Source organism: Stegostoma tigrinum, chromosome 22, assembly GCF_030684315.1.
Source record: "Stegostoma tigrinum isolate sSteTig4 chromosome 22, sSteTig4.hap1, whole genome shotgun sequence".
Classification (NCBI taxonomy): Eukaryota; Metazoa; Chordata; class Chondrichthyes; order Orectolobiformes; family Stegostomatidae; genus Stegostoma; species Stegostoma tigrinum.
This window is the reverse complement of record NC_081375.1, coordinates 53,475,395-53,499,203: the sequence shown is the minus strand read 5'-3', so window position 1 is coordinate 53,499,203 and position 23,809 is coordinate 53,475,395. Positions and strand designations below refer to the sequence as shown.

At 46.0% G+C, this 23,809-nt stretch overlaps 1 protein-coding gene across 1 annotated transcript in view; it reads right to left on the bottom strand.

The window, feature by feature from the left end:
- Nucleotides 1–14,442: 14,442 nt before the first annotated feature.
- Nucleotides 14,443–23,809, bottom strand: part of LOC132210862 (proton channel OTOP2-like) — a 61,289-nt gene continuing 51,922 nt past the window's right edge. Inside the window, exon 7 of the mRNA XM_059653559.1 lies at nt 14,443–14,613. Coding sequence (XP_059509542.1) covers nt 14,443–14,613 — 171 coding nt within the window. The remainder of the gene's footprint in view (nt 14,614–23,809) is intronic.

Genomic DNA, 23,809 nt, shown 5'->3' with positions numbered 1-23,809 from the left:
GGTATCAGGGAGAGAGCTCTGCTGGTTGGTGTCATACCTCATATATAGGAAGAGTTTTTTTTTAATTTTTAAAATTTTTTCAAAAATTTTTGTAAAAATCTGGAATTAAAAATCTACTGCATTGCATTTATTCTGTCTGGTCTTCATCTGAATTCTGTAATTGACATTTTTCTGTTTTAGCTACAATGTCCTAATCTGCCTCCTTGTGCAAATATACTTTGACTTGGAATCTAAACTACCTCTTTCGTGAAGGCCAACCATATCTCATTTACTATTTACTTGGCCAGGATTAATTCCAATCAACCTGAGCTGGAAACCTTACTGGCATGATCCCCCATCCATTTTGCATTTCTGATTTTTCTTTATCTCTTTCCAAAATACTTTAAACATGATTAGATTATGATCACAAAATATCAGCTTTCCTGCTCCTCTGATGCTGCTTGGCCTGCTGTGTTCATCCAGCTCTACACATTGTTATGTTAGATTGTGATCATGATTGACCAGATGTCATATTTGCTCCGCTTCATTCTTCAGAATCCAGTTTTGCTTCATTCCTCATTGGATTAAAAATACAATGATTAAGGAATGTTTCCTGTAATATTGTAGCTGTTTACCTGCTTGCTTCTTACTGTCTCACTTTTGTCCTCCCCCACCCCACCAACCCATAATTACTCTTGCACTATTTTAGGCCCTTCCAAGCTTTACTGAGGGATTTTCCCGCACCCCGTCTCTTTCCCATTATTTCACTCAAGAGTAACTACAGATTCTTTTAACTCTCTGGTATATCCTGTGGCATTCTGGATTGGTCCTGCCACCTGGCCATCTTCTTAAAAATTAATTTGTGGGATTTGGGTGTCACTGCCTGGGCCCAGCATTTCTTGCCCATCCCTAGTTGCCCTTGAGAAAGTTGGGGTGAGCTGCCTTCTTGATCCGCTACAGTTCACATGCTGTGGCTTGGCCCACGATACTATTAAGGAGGGAATTCCAGGATTTTGACCCAGTGACGGTGAAGGAACAGCGATATATTTCCAAGTCAGGATGGTGAATGGCTTCGAGGGGAACTTGCAGATAGTGCTGTTCCCATGTATCTGCTGCCCTCATCCTTCTAGAGGAAGTGGTCGATGGTTTGAAATGTGCTGTCTGAGGATGTTTGGTGAATTTCTGCAGTGCATCTTGTGGATAGTACACACTGCTGCTACTGAGCGTGAGTGGTGGAGGGAGGGGATGCTTGTGGATGTGGTGCCAATCAAGCGGCTGCTTTGTCCTGGATGGTGTCAGAGCTTCTAGAGTGTTGTTGGGGCTGCACCCACCCAGGCAAGTGGAGAGTATTCCATCACACTCCTGACTTGTGCCTTGTAGATGGTGGACAGGCTTTGGGGAGTCAGGAGGTGAGTTACTCACCGCAGTATTCCTAGCCTCTGAGCTGCTCTTGCAGCCAGTACATTTATGTAGTGAGTCCAGTTGAGCTTCTGGTCAATGATAATCTCAGGATGTTGATAGTAGGAAATTCAGTGATGGTGACACCATTGAATATAACAGGACAATGGTTAGATTGTCGCTTATTGGTCATTGCTTGGCATTTGTGTAGCACAAATGTTCCTTGCCACTTGTAACCCCAAGCCTGGATATAGTCCAGATCTTGATGCATTTGAACATGGACTGCTTCTGTATCCGAGGAGTTGCGAATGGTGCTGTACATTGTGCAATCATCGGCAAACATCCCCACTTCTGACCTTATGATGGAGGGAAGGTCATTGATGAAGCAACTGAAGATGGTTGGGCCTAGGACACTACCCTGAGGAACTCCTGCAAAGATGTCCTGGAGCTGAGATGACTGACATCCAACAACCACGATCATTTTGCTCATGTTTAACCTGATACCACGTGACTTTCTGGGGTCTGGAGTCAATGATGAGGACTCCCAGTGCAACTCCCTCCCAACTGTATACCACTATGCCCCCACCTCGACAGGCACTGTCTTGTCAGTGAGACAGGACATATCCGGGGATGATGATGTCAGTGTCTGGGATACTGTCTGTAAGGTATGATCACTTAAATATGACCACGTCCAGGTGATACTGGACTACTCAGTGAGACATCTCTCCCAATTTTGGCACTAGCTCCCAGATGTTAGTGAGGACGAATTTGCCGGGTCAATAGGACTGTCTTTTCGTGTGCATAGTTTGATGCTGGGTAATCTGCCCGGTATGATCTCGTTGAGACTTTGTAGTGATCGGTATAACTGAATGGCTTGCTTGCCATTTCAACGGGCAACTAAGAGTCAATCACATTGCTTTGGGTCTGGAGTCAAACGTAGGCCAGATCATGTAAGGATGGCAGATTTCCTTCCCTGAAGGGCTTTAATGAACCAGATGCACTTTTACAACAATCAGCAGTGGGTTCATTGTCATCAGTAGATTCTTAATTCCAGATTTTTAAAAATTGAATTCATCTGCCGTGGTGTTATTAACTTCCCACTCCACTTATCCTGTCACAGTCAATGATCAGTACACAAATACCCCAGGGTCTCAGTGCTTCTGTTCCTCTGTTAGAACTGTATCCTCTATTTGATATTGTTCTTCAATGTCATTCCAAGCAAAGTGCATCACCTCACAGTATTCTAGTTTCTGCCACTGATCCACATTCTCCACCAACTTGTCAATGTCCTTTTGGAGTTCCGCACTGTCTTCCTCACAGTTTACAATTCTTCCAAGTTGAGTGTCGTCTGAAAGCTTTGAAATTGTTCCCTACACACCAAGATCCAGATAATTAGTGCATATCAGGGACAGCAAGCTAGGGGATCAATCCTGGTTCAGTGGAGACTGCGGGAGGGCTGGACCAGGCATACCTGATAATGAGGTGTGAACTTGGTGAAGCTCCTAAACAGGACAACTTGTGCACCAAACAGCATTAGCAGGGAGTGACAGACAGAGCTAAGTGATCCTACAACCCAATAGATCAGTTCTAATCTCTGCAGTCAAGCTCTGCAGTCCTGCCACATCTGGTCATGAATGGTGGTGGACAATTAAACAACTCACTGCAAGAGGACACTCCACGGGTATCCTTGGTGACAAAGTAAAATTCATTGGACACAAATGCCAGGCAATGACCACATCCAATAAGAGACCATATAATGTCACCCCTTGACATTCAATGGTGTAATAATCACGAAAACCCCATGATCAACTCCTGGGGGTTACCATTGATCAGAAATTCAACTGGGGTCACTATATAAACATGGTGGCTACAAAAGCAGGTCAGACGCTGGGAATCCTGCAGCAAGTAACTCGTCCCCAGGCTCCCCAGGGCTGGTCCACACCCTACAAGGCACAAGTCAGCAGTGATAGAGCTATACTGTACTAGAAGAGCTTGGCTAGGGATTCAACACATTCTGGAGCAAAAATCTTCTTGGGTTTTGCCAGAATATTGTTAGGGCCCATAGCCTTTGTGTCTAGCCATTTCCTGATATTATGTGGAGTGAATTGAATTGGCTGAAGACTGTAGAACTGTGGACCACTGGAGGAGGCTGAGATGGGTCATCCACTCAACACTTCTGGCTGAACATTGCTGCAAATGCTTCAGCCGTATGTTTTGCACTGATGTGCTGGGCTCTTCCGTCATTGCAAATGGGAATAATTGATATGGATGATCAGCTGTGATTAGAATGAATGGCAGAATAGCCTCCAAGGGCCAAATGGTCTATTCCTGCTCCTATCTCCTATGTTTCTATTGATATGTATAGGATTGTGAGGGTCTTGAGTGATTGGATACCTGGAGAATTTTTCCTATTGTAGGGGAGATTGGATCTGGGCACGATAGCTTAAGAATTAGGCATCTATCTTTGAAGACAGAGACAGGGAGCAATGTTTCCTCTTAAAGGCATGTTAGAGTGTAGGACCCTGAAGCTGTGGATGATGAATCATCACATTTATTTCAGCCTGAGTTACGGAGATTACTGATTGAAGGAGCTCAGGAAGATGGGCTGCAGCCACGAAAATGGAACTGACACCACAATCAGATTACCCATGGTCTTATTGAATGGTGGGGTAGGCTCGAAGGCCTGAATGGCCTACTCATGCTCTTATATCCTACGTTCATATTCTCTCCATCACAAAGACCAGCTACCTCCACTTCCAGAATATTGCCCATCTTGGTCTCCACATCTGCTCCACCACAACTGAAACATTCCTTTGTCACCTCCACACTCAGCTATTGAAAAGATTGAGTATTTGTTCACCTGTCTTCCACCCTCTATTAATGTAAACAGGGGTTAGATACAGAGTAAATCTCTGTCTATACCATCCCCATCAAACATTCCCAGGTCAGGGGCAGCACAAGGTTACATTTAGAGTGAAGCTCTCTCCTCATCGTCGCCATCAAACACTCCCGGAACAAGGACAGCACCGGGTTAGATATCGAGTAAATCCACCTCTACTCAGTCCCCATTCCACAATTCTAGGTCTGCATACCTGTGAACCTGTGAAATATTTGATGTTTCAATCTCTCTTTTCCAATTTCTTTTTAACTTTTCTTTACAGTATACGTTAGCTACCAATTCTGTGCGAGCATTTGGCCTTTAATTAATGGACTGCCTCCTTTGAACTGAATTTACGGCGATGTCATCAATGCAGGGGATAAATTGAAAAAGAAATATGAAAACCAGGCAAACAGTAACAATAATGATTGCTGCCTTGGGAATTGTTTCAAATAGTTTGAAAATAGTTAGCTAGTGTACTTTGTTTTCAAATTAATATTTAATATCGGCGCCCAACTGAACAGAGGAACCATAAAACCCCTTTAATTGATGTAGAAATGCCGAAACAGCAAATAACTTCAAGGATCAATATCGAGAATGCGTTTAGAGACACAGCTCTTGCCAAGCCTTAATTTAGGACTAAACTTTGACCCAAACTATTCATGTTTCTGCTGTTGCAAAGAAGGGAACTATCGGTATTTACGTACTGCTTCTCGCGCTCATCAGATATTTCAAAGTGTTTTATTGCCAGTGATGATGTTAGAAACTCAACAATTAGGGCCTCCCAGTCAGGACTGGATTTCAATTTGGGGGTGGAGTCGGACTCCTGACCCAGGATTTTTCTGCTCTGTCTATTTCTTTTCTCTTTTTTTCCCTATGTTCTTGTGTTCTTTCTACCTACCTCTGGTCCCTGGACAGCATCAGTGGTAGCGAGTTGAGGCCCAGTGCAGTCTCGTGCAGGTGGGGTCGCTGGTTGAGACAACATAGCGCTGAAGATTGGCAATGGGGTTCTACAGCTGCGCACAATAAGGGCAATCGAGGCAGGTTGACTGCTTAGTGCTGGCGATGGCCTCAGTGTTGGGGTGGAAGAGCCCAGATCCAGGCCCATGGCTAAGCAATGACTGTAATGCTGACCTTTCAACTTCCTTTCTTTATTTTTCTGCTTTATGAGGTTTTGTACCGAGGTACATTTGTATCTAAGATGGTGTTGGCAAAGGTGACCTTATACACTTTTCACTGTACTTCTGCATCCCTGTAACACAAACACATGTGACCATGACATCTAATTCAAATTACAGTGAATTTATGCTCAGCAACTCCCAGAAACAGCAAAGTGGCCCTGGCTAGGCAGTCTGCTTTCTGTTTCTGGTGTTTTTTTTGAGCAATAAATATTGCCTGGACGAAAGGGATACTTTCCCATTGCAATTCTCAGGAGTAGTGCTCTGAGGACTTTATGCATTTGCCCAGTTAGGATAAAGCATCCTTGGATCAATGTTTGGTCCAAAGGACTGCATTCCGATCAGTGCTGCACTTCCTCAGCACAGCCTCATGCTTTTTATTGAAACCAAGATCAAAACAAAGGTACTTTTAAAACTCAAGGAACTGAGAGAGCATGTGGGAGGTGAGAAAAGGAACCTCTTACGGCTGCTGACCAGGCAGTGACCTTTCACGGCATCTGGTTAGTTTCAAGCATCTCTGGACGTTGGTGGTCTGTCACCGATAAACAAACAAACACGGCACAACATCGCGGGCCGAAGGGCCTGTTCTGTGCTGTACTTTTCTATGTTCTATGTTCTATGATTGGGAACATGGGAATGGGATATCATAGCGATCACAGAGACATGGTTCATGGATGGACAGGACCGGCAGCTTAATGTTCCAGGGTATAGATGCTATAGGAAGGATAGAAAGATTGGGGGGTGGGGGTTGTGGTGGTCGTGGTGGGTGGGTGTGCGAGAGAGGTCCGGGCATGGCATTTTCAATTATGGATAACGTCATGGCTGCACTTGGGTACAATATTTCAGGGAGTATGTGCAGTGAATTTATTTGGGTGGAGCTGAGAAATAAGAAAGGGATGATCACCTGATTGGGATTGTACTACAGAGCCCCCATTAGACAGCTAGAAATTGAGAAGCAAATTTGTAAGCAGATCTCAGTTATCTGTAAGAATAATAGGGCGGTTATGGCAGGGGATTTTAAGTTTCCAAACACAGACTAGGACCACCGTGGTGTGAAGGGATTGGTTGGAGACGAATTTGTTCAGTGTGTACAAGAAGGTTTTCTGAGTCAGTATGTGGATGTACCTACTAGAGAAGGTGCAAAACCTGACCTTTGCTTGGGAAATAAGGCAGGGCAGGTGACTGAGGTGTCAGTGGGGGAGCACTTTGGGGCCAGTGGCCACTATTACTTTTAAAATAGCAATGGAAAAGGATAGGCCAGGTCTAAATGTTAAAGTTCTAAATTGGAAGGAGGCTAATTTTGACAGCATTCAAAAGTTGATTGGGGGCAGATATTCGAAAAGCCTACAAAAATGGGACAGTATGTTCATCTAGACTCAAAACATTGGTTTACTTCCTCTCCAGAAATGCTGCCTGGCCCACTGTGATCTCTAGCATTTGCTGTTTTCACGACAGTATGTTCCTGTTAGAGTGAGGGGCAAGGCTGGTAAGTGTAGGGACTGCTGGATGACTAGATAAAGTGAGGTTCTGTCCAAGAAAAGGAAGGAAGCATATGTCAGGAATAGACAGCAGGGATCGGGTGAATCCCTTGAAGAACATAAGGTCATTAAGAATATACTCAAGAGGGAAATCAGGAGGGCAAAAAGGGAATATGAGATCGCAAATAGGATTAAGGAGGACCCAAAGGAATTTTACAAATACATTAGGAACAAAAGGGTAACTAGGGAGAGAATAAACATCAGCAAGGCCGCCTATGTGTGGAACCGCAGAAGATGGGTGAGATACTTAAACAAAGAACAAAGAACAAAGAAACCTACAGCACAGGAACAGGCCCTTCGGCCCTCCAAGCCTGCGCCGATCAAGATCCTCTGTCTAAACCTGTCATCTATTTTCTAACGGTCTGTGTCCATTTGCTCCCTGCCCATCCATGTACCTGTCCAAATATATCTTAAAAGACGCTAATGTGTCTGCGTCTACCACCTCCGCTGGCAACGCGTTCCAGGCGCCCACCACCCTCTGTGTAAAGAACTTTCCACGCATATCTCCCTTAAACTTTCCTCCTCTCACTTTGAACTCATGACCCCTAGTAATTGAGTCCCCCACTCTGGGAAAAACCTTCTTGCTATCCACCCTGTCTAAACCTCTCATGACTTTGTAGACCTCAGTCAGGACCCCCTCGATCTCTGTCTTTCTAATGAAAAAATCCTAATCTACTCAACCTCTCTTCATAGCTAGCACCCTCCATACCAGGCAACATCCTGGTGAACCTCCTCTGCACCCTCTCCAAAGCATCCACATCCTTTTGGTAACGTGGCGACCAGAATTGCACACAGTACTCCAAATGTGGCCGAACCAAAGTCCTATACAACTGTAACGTGACCTGCCAACTCTTGTACTCAATGCCCCGCCCAATGAAGGAAAGCATGCCATATGCCTTTTTGACCACCCTATTGACCTGCGTTGCCACCTTCAGGTAACAGTGGACCTGAACACCCAGATCTCTCTGTTCATCAATTTTCCCCAGGGCTTTTCATTTACTGTATAGTTCACCCTTGAATTAGATCTTCCAAAATGCATCACCTCGCATTTGCCTGGATTGAACTCCATCTGCCATTTATCTGCCCAACTCTCCAGTCTATCTATATTCTGCTGTAATTTCTGACAGTCCCCTTCACTATCAGCTACTCCACCAATCTCAGTGTCATCTGCAAACTTGCTGATCAGACCACCTACACCTTCCTCCAGATCATTTACGTCTGTCACAAACAACAGTGGTCCCAGCACAGATCCCTGTGGAACACCACTGGTCACAGGTCTCCAATTTGAGAAACTCCCTTCTACTACTACCCTCTGTCTCCTGTTGCCTCGCCAGTTTTTTTATCCATCTAGCTAGCACACTCTGGACCCCATGTGACTTCACTTTCTTCATCAGCCTGCCGTGGGGAACTTTATCAAAAGAGTATTTTGAATCAGTGTTTACTGTGGAGAGGGATATAGAACCTAGAGAACGTGGGGCAATAGACAGTGACATCTTGAAAAGTGTCCATATTACAGAGGAGGAAGCGCTGGGCGTCTTAATATGCATAAAGGTGGATAAATCTCCGGGACCTAATCAGGTATACCCTAGAACTCTGTGGGAAGATTGGGATGTGATTGCTGGGCCCCTTGCTGAGATATTTGTGTCATTGAGAGCCATGAGTGAGGTGCCAGAAGACTGGAGGTTGGCTAACGTGGTGCCATTATTTACGAAAGGTTGTAAGAAAAAGCCATGGAACTATACACCAGTGATCCTGGCCTCAATGGAGGCCAGGTTGTTGGAGGGGATTCTGACATACGGGATTTACATGTATTTGGAAAGGCAAGGACTGATTGGGGATAGTCATTATGGCTGTGTATGGGAGATCATGTCTCATTAACTTGATTGAGTTTTTTGAACCAGTCATGAAGAGATTTGATGAAAACAGAGTGGTGAACGTGATATATATGGCCTTCAGTAAGCTGTTTGACAAGGTCCCTCATGGTAGATTTCTTGACAATGTTAGTTCACACCGAACAGAGGGAGAACTAGCTATTTGTATACAGAAGTGACTCAAAGGTAGGAGGGTTATGATGGAGGGTTGCTTTTCAGACTAGGGGCCTATGACTATCAGTGTGCCACAGGGATAAGTGCTGGGACCACCTCTTTTTGTCATTTATATTAAAGATTTGGATATGAACTTAGGAGGTATGGTCAGTAAGTTTGTAGTTGGCATCAAAATTGGAGGTGTAGTGGACAGCTAAGAAGGCTATCTCAAAATACAGCTGGATCTTGATCAGATAGGCCAGTGGGCCAAGGAGCCCTGTAGGTAAATGTGAGGTACTGCATTTTGGGAAGGAAAATCAGGGCAGGACTTACACACTTATTGGTAAGGTCCTGGGGAGTGTTACTGAACGACGAGACTTTGAGATGCAGGTTCTTAATTCCTTGAAAGAGGAGTCACAGGTAGACAGGGTAGTGAAGAATGTGCTTGGCACGCTTGCCTTTACTGCTCAGTGCATTGCGTGTGGGAGTTGGGAGGTCAAGCTGAGGTGGTACAGGAAATTGGTTAGGCTACTACTGGAAATCTATGTGCAATTCCGGTCTCCCTGCTGTAGGAAGGAAGTTGTGAAACTTGAAAAGTTTCAGAAAAGATTTACAAGGATGTTGCCAGGGTTGGAGGGTTTGGGCTATAGGGAGAGGCTGACTAGCCTTTCCTCAGTAAGGGCATTGTGGGCCAACCCATAGCAGGGGGCCTGCAGTGGTTCAAAAAGGCAGCTCACAACCACCTTCTCAAGGGGCAACAAGGGACAGGCAATAAATGCTGGCTAAGGCAACAACACCCATGTCCCACAACTGAATACAGCGTCAGAGGCTGTCGGGGGAGTGGTGGGGGTGGCCTAATCAAAGCTTATAAAATCATGAGGGACATGGATGGGGTGGATAACCAAGGTCTTTTCCCCAGGTTAGGGGAGTCCAAAACTAGAGGGGCATAGGTTTGAGGTGACAGGGGAGAGATTCATAACGGACCTAAAGGGCAAGATTTTCATACAGAGGGTGGTGTGTTTATGGAAGGAGCTGCCAGAGGAAGTGGTGGAGGCTGGTACAGTTACATCATTTAAAAGGCATTGGGATGGGTACATGAATAGGAAGGGTTGAGAGGGATACTGGCCAAATGCTGGCAAATGGGACTGGATCAGTTTAGAATATCAGGTCAGCATGGACGAGTTAGACAGAAGGGAATGTTTCTACACTGAACATCTCTATGACTCTGTGAGTGTTAAACAAGGCACTTATCTCACAAAACAATTTGGTTTATTGCACAGTAGCACAATATAAAGTTTAGCGTAATGATTTAGGGCCATGAGAAGCACACTTCAGCCCTCTTGGGAATTCATGCTGATCTCAATTACTATCATGCAAAGACTGTGTAACATCCTCAGATGTAGTGGAACTCAATGTGACACAAATGTTAACTCCTTCAGAACGATCATCCTACACACCATCCGTGTCCGTAGTTATGCTTTAGGTGTATAATTTAGTGCGGTGCCGAGGGAGTGCTGCATTGTTAAGGTGCTGATATTCAGATAAAATGTTCAATCACAGCTGAATGTGAATCCTGTCAGGAGGTCGTGAGACATCCCATGGGCACTATCCTAGCAAGAGCTGCAGGAGTTTTTTTCCTCCGAGTGCTGGCCAATATTTATTCCTGGGTCAATATGGACTAAAACAAATGATGACATTTCTGTTGATGGGATCTTGCTGTGCACAGATTGGCTTCAAATTTCCCAATATTGCAACAGCGGCAATCCTTCAGAAAAATGCATTGTTGGCCGTAAGTTGCCGTGGAACAGCCAAGGGGTGTGCTATAAATGTAAATCTTTCTTTTATCGATACAGTCTCAGTTCACCAGAGGGCATGTCGGTTATTTACGCAATCCCTGGTCATACTTCACCAGATTTCAGGGGATAACAATAAGCTGCTGAGAGCCAGAGCCGAGGCTCCAGTTACGGCAGAGACCGGAGACAGGATGCTTGGTTCTGGAATTTGAGAGTCCTGCCGAGTGTACCAGTGTACCAGTTCCCCATCCTGCTCCCCCAGAACCAGTCCTACCTACAAGGACAGGCTTCGAAACTAGACTCTGACTCACATCCAGCAGCACAGAGACATGGCCACATGGCATTTTAGAGACAAGTTTTATTTCACAAAGAATTAATGGTTACAATTAAAAACCCTTTACATTATTTTGCCCGTTACATTTCAGTGTCTTTGTAGTTTATGGACTTGAGTTTGAGGATTTGTAGAAACTGGGAGTTTTTTTTAAATGAGGTCAATGAAAGATAGTGGATTTTTTTTTAGCAAGGCATTTCTCGAAAGCCTTGTTTCCTGCCACTTCCCTCTAGGGTTAATGACTCAGTGCTTCCACATTTGTTTCGATTTTTTAGTTGGTGGCCAGACTGGGGCAGGAGAAGAACCTGCCTGCTCAGCTCTCCCGCTACTGGAAATAAAATCCGCTTGCTGTTGTTTCAGTGTGCGACCCACAATGATCCTGGTCCCATCTGAACCCTGACTGTCCCCTGATGAGCACATGGAAAAATCCCCGCTACTGGGTTTCTGGATGAAGATTTATTGGCAAGGGACCCAGACAGTTATTTCCAACTACTCACCCCAGATTGACAACTGTCTGAACACGCTACACTGCCTTTCTCTGGCCTCAAGGACTAAGATTTATTGGACAGATAAGTTTATTTTGTTCTAAAAGTGGATCACTACAAAGTGGAAGCAGTGATCTACCCTGTACCCATTGTATTTGTGAGGGTGTGTCTGGGGTTTAATTGAAGATAAACATTTATACTTTCATATTGTAAATAGTTAACCACTTTTTCCATCTTCACTGATTGCATTTTATGATCATTTTATGATCAATGAACAATTCGGAGATTAGGAAATAAATCTGCTGGAAGGCTCTTCTAACATAGAGAAAGTAGAGGATTGGCCATACTGGGAACGGGGTTAAAGAATTACATTGGAGTGTTGGGATTGGAGTGAATCAGTGCACTTCCTCCAGCCTCAACCATAATAGTTATGATCACTGGGGGGCTGAAATTAATCTCTTTGGAATTTGCCAACTGATCTTTTCCTCTGTGTATTGTGTTCAGCTTGTGACAGGTTTATCCACTGTGCACTGTTTAAACTGTTCAGGGGCATCAACACAACAGGACACATTTGCAGCCTGATGCCTTCTGCCTCAGCTCCAAACCTCAAATGAACACACTGTACCTGAGAGATGAATAGCTAGAGGAGTGGAACCCTATAACTTTTCATTCTGTTCTGCTGAAACCTGTCAAAGGTTTGGGATGAGGTGGCCTAGAGGGATAATAACTCAGGGGATATATGTATTGGTTCTAACCTCAGAGACTAGAATCAGTAACTGCCAGCCACTCAATTCTCCAACAGTCTGAGCTCCTCTGATAGGTTTGGCTGGGCAGTTGCCGATGCCTTCTGTGACTTGGTGCATTCTGGGGCAGTGGTGATTGGTGGTACTATTGAACCATGGGAGGAATCACTGTCAGGCTCCATTCTGTCCTCATCACATGTGCCAATAAGACTAACGAGAATGCTGAGCAGCCAGGAGCTGTGGTTCTCCTGTTGCTCCTGTTCCTTCCGATAAGATGGTGATGGCGTCTGCGTCCGATGCAGATTCAAGGTGGCATCAGCAGAGGTGTGTTTGGGACCACAAGGAGACCCAGCAGCATTGGCAGCAGCTGCATTGGTGATGTCCAGTGCGCACTGATAGTGGCAAAGGGTGCCAGTGGAGGTGAGATGGCACCGGAGACTGGCAACTCGCAGAAGCATAACAAAGGCCATGCCGGAGCACTTAATAAGAAGAAATGTAAAGTTGAGCACTTTTTCTTTATGTCTCCATTTTACTGCCTTTATATTCCTTATTTTGGTTTATTTTCCTGTGTTTTGCGGTGGCACCAGAGGGAGGGAAGACTATACAACACCTTGCACTGCATTTTGGAACAAGATACATGTGACAATAAATAAACCAAATCAAACTCTGCTTAATGTGTCTTTAGCCTCCCGACCCACAGTTCGCCTTTCATGGGATGAGGGAGCCTTGGCCAGGGCAGCATTTTTTGTTCATCCATTGCCCAGAGTCAACCACGTTGCTGGGGCCTGGAGTCACATGGAGGTCAGACCAGGTAAAGATGGCGGCTTTCTTCTCTAGAGTGAACTAGATGGTTTTTTGTGACAATAGGCGATGTTTCCTAGTCATCATTAGATTCATAATTCCAGATTTCCACTGAATTCAAACTTCACCATGTTCTATGGTAAGATTTTAATTTGAATTTCTAGGACGTCCAGATTAACAAAAAAAACCCAAAAGAACTGTGGATGCTGTTAATCTGGATCAAAAACAAAGTTGCTGGAAAAGCTCAGCAGGTCTGGCAGCATCTGTGGAGGAGAAAACAGAGTTAACGTTTCAGGTCCAGTGACCCTTACTCGGAGGAAGGGTCATCAGGCCCGAAACATTAACTTTGTTTTCTCCCTTACCGATGCTGCCAAACCTGCTGAGCTTTTCCAGCAACTTTGTTTTTGATCCAGATTAACAGCCCAGCGATAACACCACTGGGCCATCGCCTCCCCTTCTATTGTTGAGCTCCTAGTATTTGACCAACTCTAGCAACTGATGAAGGTCAGTGCTGGTGCAGCTCGAGTGGCCAGGCGAAGGGGCGGGGGAGAGTGGTGGAAGCAAATTTTGGAAGAATGGCCACTTTGATTCTGAAAAAATAGAGAAAAATCCTGCTGTCAGAAGTGTTGTGCTTTTCCTCAGTCTGTGTGTTGGCCTTTATAGCAAGACATTTCGAGTACAGGAGCAGGGATGTCTTGGTGCAGTTGGACAGAGACCACACCTGGAGTACTGTGAGTAGTTTGGGACTCCTCATCCGAGGAAGGATGTTCAGACCATTGCTGGAGTGCAATGAAAATTCACCAGACTGATTCCTGAGATAGCGGGACTGATGTGTGGAGAGCGACTGGTTCAGTTAGGACAATGTTCACTGGAGCCTGGAGGGATCAGGTTCATAGAAATATATATCGAACAGGAGGAGACAGAGTAAATGCAGAATGGATGGCTCTGATGAGTAGGGAGTCCTGAACTAAGGGTCACAGGAAACTGGGATATGGGGAAATGTCTTCACCGAGAGTCTGTGGAATTCCCTGCCACAGAAAGCAGTTGAACCAAAAAATGGAATGTTTTCAAGAAGAGTTAGGGCTAAAGGGATGGAAGGGAAAGGGGTAGAGCGGGAACAGTGAGTTGGTTTATCAGCCATGTTCATATTGAATGGCAGACCAGGCTCTAAGGGCCGAATGGCCTGCTCCTTTTTTCAAGGTCGCTATGCCAAGGTTTTGCCAATTGCCTTTGGTTTTGCACCAGGTCAGACCGTGAGCTGAAGCTGATTTTTGATGAATCTCTTGTATCTGTTCTAAGAAATGAGGTAGACCTCAAGCAGGCAGGTAGCTGAATGCATCCTGTAGAAGATTCCCAATGGAAGGCCAATATTGACGACAGTTGCCCAGAGTTGAAAACCGTAAAACTTTTCTTCAAGACCATTCGCGAAATGTGGTCGAGCCCCAAAAGCTGGCAGGATCCAAAACTAAGGAAACAAATTAAAAATTCAAAATCCTGCTAACCCTCAGAAAAAGCAGTCCAGGATAAGCCCTGAGGTAATCTCTCTCATCTAACCCACTATAACCTGGTTCCCTACATTTCTACAGACAAAACTCAAATTAATGGGCTTCCCTCAGGAAAAATTTACATTTAGATAACCTCTTCAACACCATAGAACCTCCAAAAGAGCTTCACAACTTTTTATTAGATGCAAATCACTTAAGAATACCAGAGGCCAAATGAGTTCAATCTTTCTCAAAGAGGGTGCTGAAGGAAACCAGAGAGAGGGTGTGAAGCGGAGAAGTTTGAACATGGAATTCCACAGCTCCGGAACTCTGAGAGTTGAAGGAAGGTTTGCTGGCAGCGGGGCAAAGGAAGTGGAGAATGGATGAGGAGGATGTTAGAGAGATATGAGGGATTAGGCCATGGTAGAAATACATACAAACCAGGGGTAAATGTAGGCCATTCAGCCCCTCGAACCTGCTCTGCTATTCAATACAGCCAAGGCTGATCTGATTGAACCTCAAATCCTGTTTAACCTGAGAACCTGCCAGGGCCCTTGTCCATCAAGAGTCTATTCCGACTCTGCCTCACAAATATCAAGGACACTGCTTCCACTGTCTTTTCAGAAAAGAGTCACAAAGACTCACCCTCTGCCTAACCTCTATTTTAAATGGGCAGTCCTTGATTTTTTAACAGGTGACTCCTATTCTAGATTCTCCCAAAAGAGAAAACATCCTCCTCACATCCACCTTGTCAGACCTCACAGGATCTTATATGTTTCAGTCAAGTCATGTCTAACTTTTCTAAATTCCAACTGATGCAAGAGCTATCTATCCAACTTTTCCACAGGTATTTGCCTAATAAGCCTCCTCTGAACTATTTAGAACACATTAACATCCCTGTGTAAGTAGGCTGACCAGTCCTGTACACAGTACTCCAGACACGTTCTCACCAATGCCCTGTATGACTGAGGTGTAACCTCCATACACCTGTATTCAATTCCCCTCACAATAACCATTGACAAAACCACTGTGACTCTTCCAGATTTGCTTGAGTCTTTCGATGTTGTCTTGTATTTTAGCTTTGAGCATTTCTCTCTGACAGATATTAAGCTAACTGGCCTGGAGCATCCTGCTTTCTGTCTCCCTCCTTTTTTAATATAAAGAAGTTGTGTTTGCTTTCTTCAATCCAATTGAATCTCTGTATCGACTATTTCTGGAGTTTCATCTTATAAGACCCTAGAGACCCATCAGGACCAGGCACTTGGCAGTTTCAGTAATTTACTCTGTAACTTCTCAGGTGATTGTGATTTTGTTCCCCCCGTCTTCCACTTTCTGATTTATTGCTGCTTCTGGGATGTTATACAGTGCAACAACGGAACAAACCCTTCGGCCCAGCATGTCTATACCAACCATGATGCTATTCTAAACCAATCCCACCTGCCTGCACATGGTCTGTATCTGTCTATTTCCTGCCTGTTCATGTGTCTGTCTAAATGCCTCTTAAATACTGCCATTGGATCTGCTTCTGCCACCTCCTCTGGCAGGGCGTTCCAGGCACCTACCACCCTCTCTGTAAAAAAGTCCCCTCACACATCTCCTTTAAACTTTCCCCATCTCACCTTAAACATTTGTCCCCTAGTATTTGACATTTCTCCCCTGGGGAGAAGACTCTGACTCTCCACCTAATCCATGCATCTCCAAATACTTCCATCAGGTTGCTCCTCAGCCTCCGCTGCGCTAGTGAAAATAATCCGAGTTCGTCCAATTCCTCCAGTCCAGGCAACATTCCTGTAAACCTCTTTTGCACCCTCTCCAAAGCCTCCACATCCTTCCCATAGTGTGGCAAACAGAACTGTACGCAATAGGAGACAACTGATGCAAAATACCTCGTCAATCCATCAGCCATTTCCTTAACTTCCATGATTAATTCCCTAGAGTCACTATCCATAGGATATATGTTCATAGAGTTAGCTCAGGCTGAGTTTTACTAGAAATTATTTTGCGTCATTTCCAACGCGTTCTGTGTAAAGGAGTCACCAATTGCGGTCACAGAGGGTACATTTTGTTTCTCACTAACCATCCTGGTCCCACCAACATGGGGGGAGCCTGAGAGTTTTCAAGGATATAGATCTCATGGCAGCTTGCATGGAATCTTGCATAGACCTGTAATACTTTGGAGAGATGTTCGCAGATTTATTGCTCATTGACGGGGGTGGAGCCCTTTCCTATGGATGGACTCCGCTCCTTTGGTCCTCTCTGTGAGGTGAGACAAACCCTATGCCCCCACTTCCTCCACAGGCAACTACCTTACTGAACCCTCCTGTCTAGCACTGACCCCATCACAGGGGGAAACAAGATGAAGTGATCTGGCACAAATGGCTCACAGCCTTGATACATTTGTGGGTGGCCTGTTGAGAGATTCCAAACGGTTCCCCCAGTGGCTCTCTAGAACGAGTCAGTCACAGAAAAGTTCTGCAGGGATAGAATGGCCACCCCGCTACATGGTTTGCAACATCAGGCACAGCTCAGTCACTGTACCCTGGGACAGCCTGTAGTGGCACTGCCCCTCGCTCAGCTGCAGGAAATACCACCGCGGACAGGCCCTCCCTGTACCTCCTGAGGGGCTGTTCTGCTGTGACCTCTTTGTGGTGACACTGCTCATGTTCTGCTGGATGTTACTGCAGTTCTGGGTGTGTTGCTGCATGGTTCCCCTGCTACATTCCTGCACCTCCAATACATCACAGCAATAGCAACCAGCAGGCCTGTTGGGCCTGGGCTCAGCCTGTTTCGGGACGTGGTCAGCAGAAGAACCAGGGAAGGCCCTTAGCTATGCAGCAACCAGACTACACCCCATTTACAAATGAAGGCTTCACATGTTCCTCAATGCAGTGGGACATGGAGCGTTCTGACACGGAGGGCCGAGCATTGACGCCTATTGACAATATCAGATTGGATCTTATTCTGATGAATGCATCACCAATCACGTGGCAAATGATTGGCTGCAAAACTAGTGAGCACGATTAATGCCTTTTCCTCCCAGCCCCACATCACCCACTAAAGGCAGCGCTGCGTGTCAGCGAGCCTTGGAGATTAGAGATGTAATTGATTGCAGGCCCCTGTGCACACCAGGAGGTCTTGTATCAGCACTGTGCAATGTGTTCCAGAGAGGTCTCTTTAAGGTCACCCTGGATTACTGCTTCACAGAGATAATGGACTTCACTCTGCAATCACCGAAGGCATTGCTCACAGTTGGTGTGAGCAGCATTTACAGCCCACGCAGTCAGACGTTGCCCACACACACACGCACACACACACACACACACACAACACACACACACACACAGTCACAGACGCATACATAGGCACACACTCTCTCACACACACACATACACACTGCCTCTCTCTCTCACACAAACATGCGCACACACACGTGCACAACAGGCGTTCTGCAGGGATCTGTTCCGGGACCTCTGCTCTTTGTGATCTTTATGAATGACTTGGATGAGGAAGTGGAAGATAACAAAGTGTGAAGCTGAATGAACACAGCAGGCCAAGCTTTTATGCTCCTGAGATGCTGCTTGGCAGCTTTTGTGCTCCTGAGATGCTGCTGGGCCTGCTGTGTTCATCCAGCCTCACATTTTATTATCTTGGATTCTCCAGCATCTGCAGTTCCCATTATCTCTGAGGAAGTGGAAGGGTGGGTTAGTAAGTTTGCTGATGACATGAAGATTGGTGGAGTTGTGGACAGTGTGGAGGGCTGCTGTGGGTTGCAATGGGATATTGACAGGATGCAGAGCTGGACAAAGAAGTGGCAGATGGAATTCAACCCAGAAAATTGTGAAGTGGTTCATTTTGGAAGGTCAAATTTGAATGCAGAATACAGGGGTAATGGCATAATTCTCGGCAGTGTGGAGGAACATAGGGATCTTAGGGCCCATGTCCATAGATCCTTCAAAGTTGCCACCCAAGTTTTTAGGGTTGTAAAGAAGATGTATGGTGTGTTGGCTTTCATTGGCAGGGAAATTGAGTTTAAGAGCCATGAGGTTATACCGCAGCTCTATAAAACTCTGGTTAGACCACACTTGGAATATTGTGTTCAGTTCTGGTCATCTCATTACAGGAGAGGTGTGGAGGTTTTACAGAGGGTGCAGAGGAGATTTACCAGGATGATGCCTGGACTGGAGGGCAACTCTTATGAGGAAAGGTTGAGGGAGCTAGGGATTTTCTCACTGGAGCGAAGAAGGATGACTGTTACGAGGGGCCTAATTTTAAGGTGATTGAAGGAAGGTATAGGGGAGATGTCAGAGGTAGGTTCTTCACACAGAGAGCGGTGGGTGTGTGGAATGCGCTGCCAGCAGTGGGAGTGGAGTCAGATACTTCAGAGACTTTTAAGCGACTCTTGGATAGGAGGATAGTAAAATGTAGGGTATGCAGGGTAGTTTGATCTTAGTAGGATAATAGTTCAGCATAACATTGTGGGCCGAAGGGCCTGTACAGTGCTGTACTGCTCTATGTTCTATGTTTAAACCTGTCATTACAGATAATTTCAGCATTCAGGAGCAGGATTGATGTAATTGCCCCTTGAAGGAGCACACAGCCATTATCCAATCACATTACACCTTTAGGAATGGGGAGACTATGGTCACAATTCAGATTGTGTTGCCCAGGCTCAGCCGGCTCATCAGGGACTCAACCCCAGCCCCTAAACCTCCACCTCCACCCCCACCCCGCCTCCACACCCCTCTCCCTTCCCCAAACCTCCACGTCCATCCCCACCCCGCTCCACACCCCTCTTCCATCCCCAAACCTCTAAGTCCATCCCCACCCTGCCGCCACACCCCTCTCCCTCCCCCAAACCTCCACATCCATCCCCACCTGCCCCCACACCCCTCTTCTACTCCCAAACCTCCGCGTTCATCCCCACCCCGCCCCCACATGCCTCTCACTTCCCCAAACCTCCACAGCCATCCCCACCCCACCCCCACACCCCTCTTCCTGCCCCAAATCTCCGTATCCATCTCTCTCCCCTGTCCCCACACCCCTCTCCCTCCCCCATACCTCCATGTCCATCTCCCTTCCCTGCCCCACACCCGTCTCCCTCCCCCAAACCTCCATATCCATCTCTCTCCCCTGCCCCCACACCCCTCTCCCTCCCCCATACCTCCATATCCATCTCACTCTCCCCCACTGGATCACCCATTTTCCCATGCCCAGCCCCCACCCCCCAGCATTGTGAGTGTAACTCTTACCCTCAGCCCCTGAGCCTCATTTCTACTGCTTCCTCCTACCTCCTCCCTCCAGCATGAGGTGCACCCCCCAACCCTCCCTGCCCTGCACACCGTATTGCTGTCTGTCAATAGCCATATTCCCCTGCCCCTGCCTATTATCCCATGTTTTCCCATTCTCTACTGCCTGTCCCTATTACATTGAAAGATCCCCCTTCACCATTTGTCTCCCTGGTTGCTGTCTCTAGTCCCCAACACTGAGTTCCCATCCACCCTCCCTCCCATAGCCACGACCCCCGATGATCCTCACCACATAACTTTCACTCCACTGAACCTCCCAGGTCTGACCTTGGCTGATCCAGCTCTAGATGATGGCTGACCTGACAACTGATAACTCTTTGGACTGGCCCTGGCCCACTGGACAGACTGGCAGACCCGCGGCCCTGAGTGAGGCTGCGGGAGTCAGAGCAATAAAAGACAGGACCAAGCTGGGATTGTGTGAGTGTCCAGGAAAGCAAGAAGTGAGCGTGTGATAAGTATGTAACTCTATAGCCCTGAGATGCTGCCTGGTCCAATCCATAAAGTGATGACCTGAGCCTGTGCAGAGGGCCTGGCAGCAGCATTACAGTGAGAGGTGCTAGTGCAATGCGAAGTGTAGCATGGCATTGCAGATGTAGACTGTAAATGGATCATTGACATTGGTGCCAAAATTGTGCAGTGAGGCCGGCACGTGGTGGATGCGAGGTGTGCATGTGTGAGCACTGCCCATGGAACAGACCCTGAGCTATCACTGTCCAAGATGGCAGTCTGGAGAGCGAGCAGTGAGCTGAGGTCACTGACTGAGGTGCCGTAGTTTGGAAAGGCAAATCAGGCTATGACTTATACACTTAATGGTAAGCTCCTGGAGCGTGTTGCTGAACGAAGGGACTTTGGAGTGCAGGTTCATAGTTCCTTGAAATTGGAGTTGCAGGTAGATAGGATAGTGAAGAAGGCATTAAGCATACTTTCTTCATTGGTCAGCGTATTGAATTGGGAGTTGGGAGGTCATGTTGCGGCTGTACAGGACACATCAGTTAGGCCACTTTTGGAATACTGCGTTCAATTCTGGTCTCCCTGCTATAAGAAGGATGTTGTAAAGCTTGAAAGGGTCCAGAAAATATTTACAAGGATGTTGCCAGAGTTGGAGGGTTTGAGCTACAGGGAGTGGCTGAATAAACTGGGATTATTTTCCCTAGAACGTTGGATGATCATTTGGAGGTTTGTAAAATCATGTGGGGCATGGATAGGCTAAGTAGGCAAGGTGTTTACCACAAGGTAAGGGAGTCCAAAACTTGAGGGTCATAGGTTTAAGTGAGAGGGGAAAGATCTAAAAGGGACCGAAGGGGCAACATTTTCACACAGAGGGTGGTGTGTGTATGGAATGAGCTGCCAGAGGAAGTGGTGGAGGCTGGTACAGTTACTATATTTAAAAGGCATCTGGATGGGTATATGAGTAAGAAGGGTTTAGAGAGATATGAGCCAAATGCTGACAAATGGGACTGGATTAATTTAGGATATTTGTTGGCGTGGATGAGTTAGACTGCAGCATCTGTTTCCATGCTATACAGCTTTATGGCTTTCTGACTCTATAAGCAAACTCTCATGAATAATCAATGTATTACCACTGGCTAAAACTGTAACCCCTTTATATACTCACTCCCCTACACACACATACAGACAGAAAAAGAAACAAGACATTAGTGTTATAGTTGTAGGGAAAGAAGCCCTCAGAAGGCTCTTCAATGGACCCTGTTGGCAGAGGTCACCGAGTTGATAACAAGAACTTAAAAACCAGGAGCAGGAGTGGGCCATCTGGTCTCTCGAGCCTGCTGCACCATTCAATAAGATCATGGCTGATCTTTTCATGGTCTCAGCTCCACTTACCCACCCTCTCACCATAACCCTTAATTCCTTTACTGTTCAAAAAATGATCTGTCTTAATTTTAAAACAGTTAAAGGAAGCCTCAGCTATTTCACTGGACAGGGAATTCCACAGATTCATAACCCTTTAGGTGAAGAAGTTCCTCCTCAATTCAGTTCTCCCCTAATTTTGAGGCTATGCCCTCTTGTTCCAGTTTCACCCGCCAGTGGAAACATCCTTCCTGCTTCTATCTTATCTCCTGTCTTCATAATTTTATATGTTTCTGTAAGATCCCCATTCATTCTTCTAGATTCCAATGAATACAATCCAGTCTACTCAGTCTGTCCTCATAAGCCAAACCTCTCAGCTCCGGAAACAACCTGGTGAACCTCCTCTGCACTGCCTCCTGTGCCAGTAAATCCTTTCTCGGCAGAATTGCAATCCCGGTGTGGCCTCACCAGCACCCAATACAGCTGCAGCATAACCTTCTTCTAAATTCAATCCCTCTGGCAAAGAAGGACAAAATTCTATTTTCCTTCTTACTTACCTGTTGTAGCTGCAAACCAACCTTCTGTGATTCATGCACAAGCACACCCAAGTCCCTCTGCACAGCAGCATGCTGCAATTTTTTTTACCATTCAGGTAATAGTCCCTTTTACTATTATTCCTATCAAAATGATGACTTCACATTTATCAACATTGTGTTCCATCTTAAAGATCTTTGCCCACTCTCTTAAACTATCTGGATCGCTCTGCAAACTTTCAGAGTCTTCTTTGCTATACCACTCATCTTAGTGTCCTTGATCCGTTTGGTTTGTCAGAACAGTGCTCCTCAAACTTCCTGGGAGTGGACTCTGGGTGTGAAGGGTATCACGGCAGAACCTATTGTCAAGGAACAGTTTTCCTCCATACACCACATTACCATAGTGTTTCCATCCCTCCTTCCTCCTTGAACCAAAACAAAAGGAAGAAGCAAAGCTCAGAGAGGAGATAGAATATCAGCATCTATGGATGTTAGTGCGGTGGAGAGTGTCATGGATAGCATGTACAGAGAGGTGGTCACACTGCAGATTCAGACTCCACAGGCTGGAAGGAAATGGGTGACCACCAGGCAGAGCAGGAATGTTCAGCAAGCAGGAATCTCCTGCAGCTATTCCCCTGCAAACCAGATGTACTGTTTTGGATACTGTTGAGGGGAATGACCTCTCAGGGGATAACAGCAGCAGCCAAACTCATGGCCAAATTTGGCTCTGCTGCAGAAGGATGGAGAGAAAGGAATAGAATTTCTATAGTTGTAGGGGATTCAATTGAAAGGGGAATCAGTAAAGCATTTCCATGGCCACAAATGAGAGTCCAGGAAGGTGTGTTATCCCCCTGGTGCTAGGGTCCTGGATGTCAGAGCAGTTGCAGAGAATTATGGAGGGAGAGGGTGAACAGTCAGTGGCCATGGTACACATCGGTACTAATGGTGTAGGTAAAAAAAATGGAATGAAATTCTAAAAGCAGAATATAGAGAACTAGGAAAAAAGTTGAAATGTAGGATCTCAAAGTTAGTTATTTCAGGATATATTATATCAGTGTCAACAGCTACTCAGAAAAAGGCGATGTGAGGGGGAGGGTTTCAGATTCGTGGGGCATTGGGACCGATTCTGGGGGAGGTGGGACCTGTACAAACTGGGCAGGATCAGGACTGATGTCTTTGGGGAAATACTTGGTAGAGTGGTTGGGGAGGGTTTAAACTAGTGTGGCAGGGGGATAGGAACTAGACGAGTAGGCCACTAGATGCAGAAATTGAGGGAGAGGTAGGAACCAAGGCAAACATTACTAAGAATAAGAACAGGCAGGGGTGGTGGCTGGAAATGTATGTGTTTCAATGCAAGAAGTATAATAGGCAAGGTAGACGAACTTAGAGCTTTGGTTAGTACTTGGAACTGTGACATTATTGCAATTACAGATACTTGGCTGAAAGAGGGACAGGACTGGCAGCTGAATGTCCCACGATTTAGATGTTTCAGGTGCGATAGAACGGGAGGTAAGGGAGGTGGGGGAGTT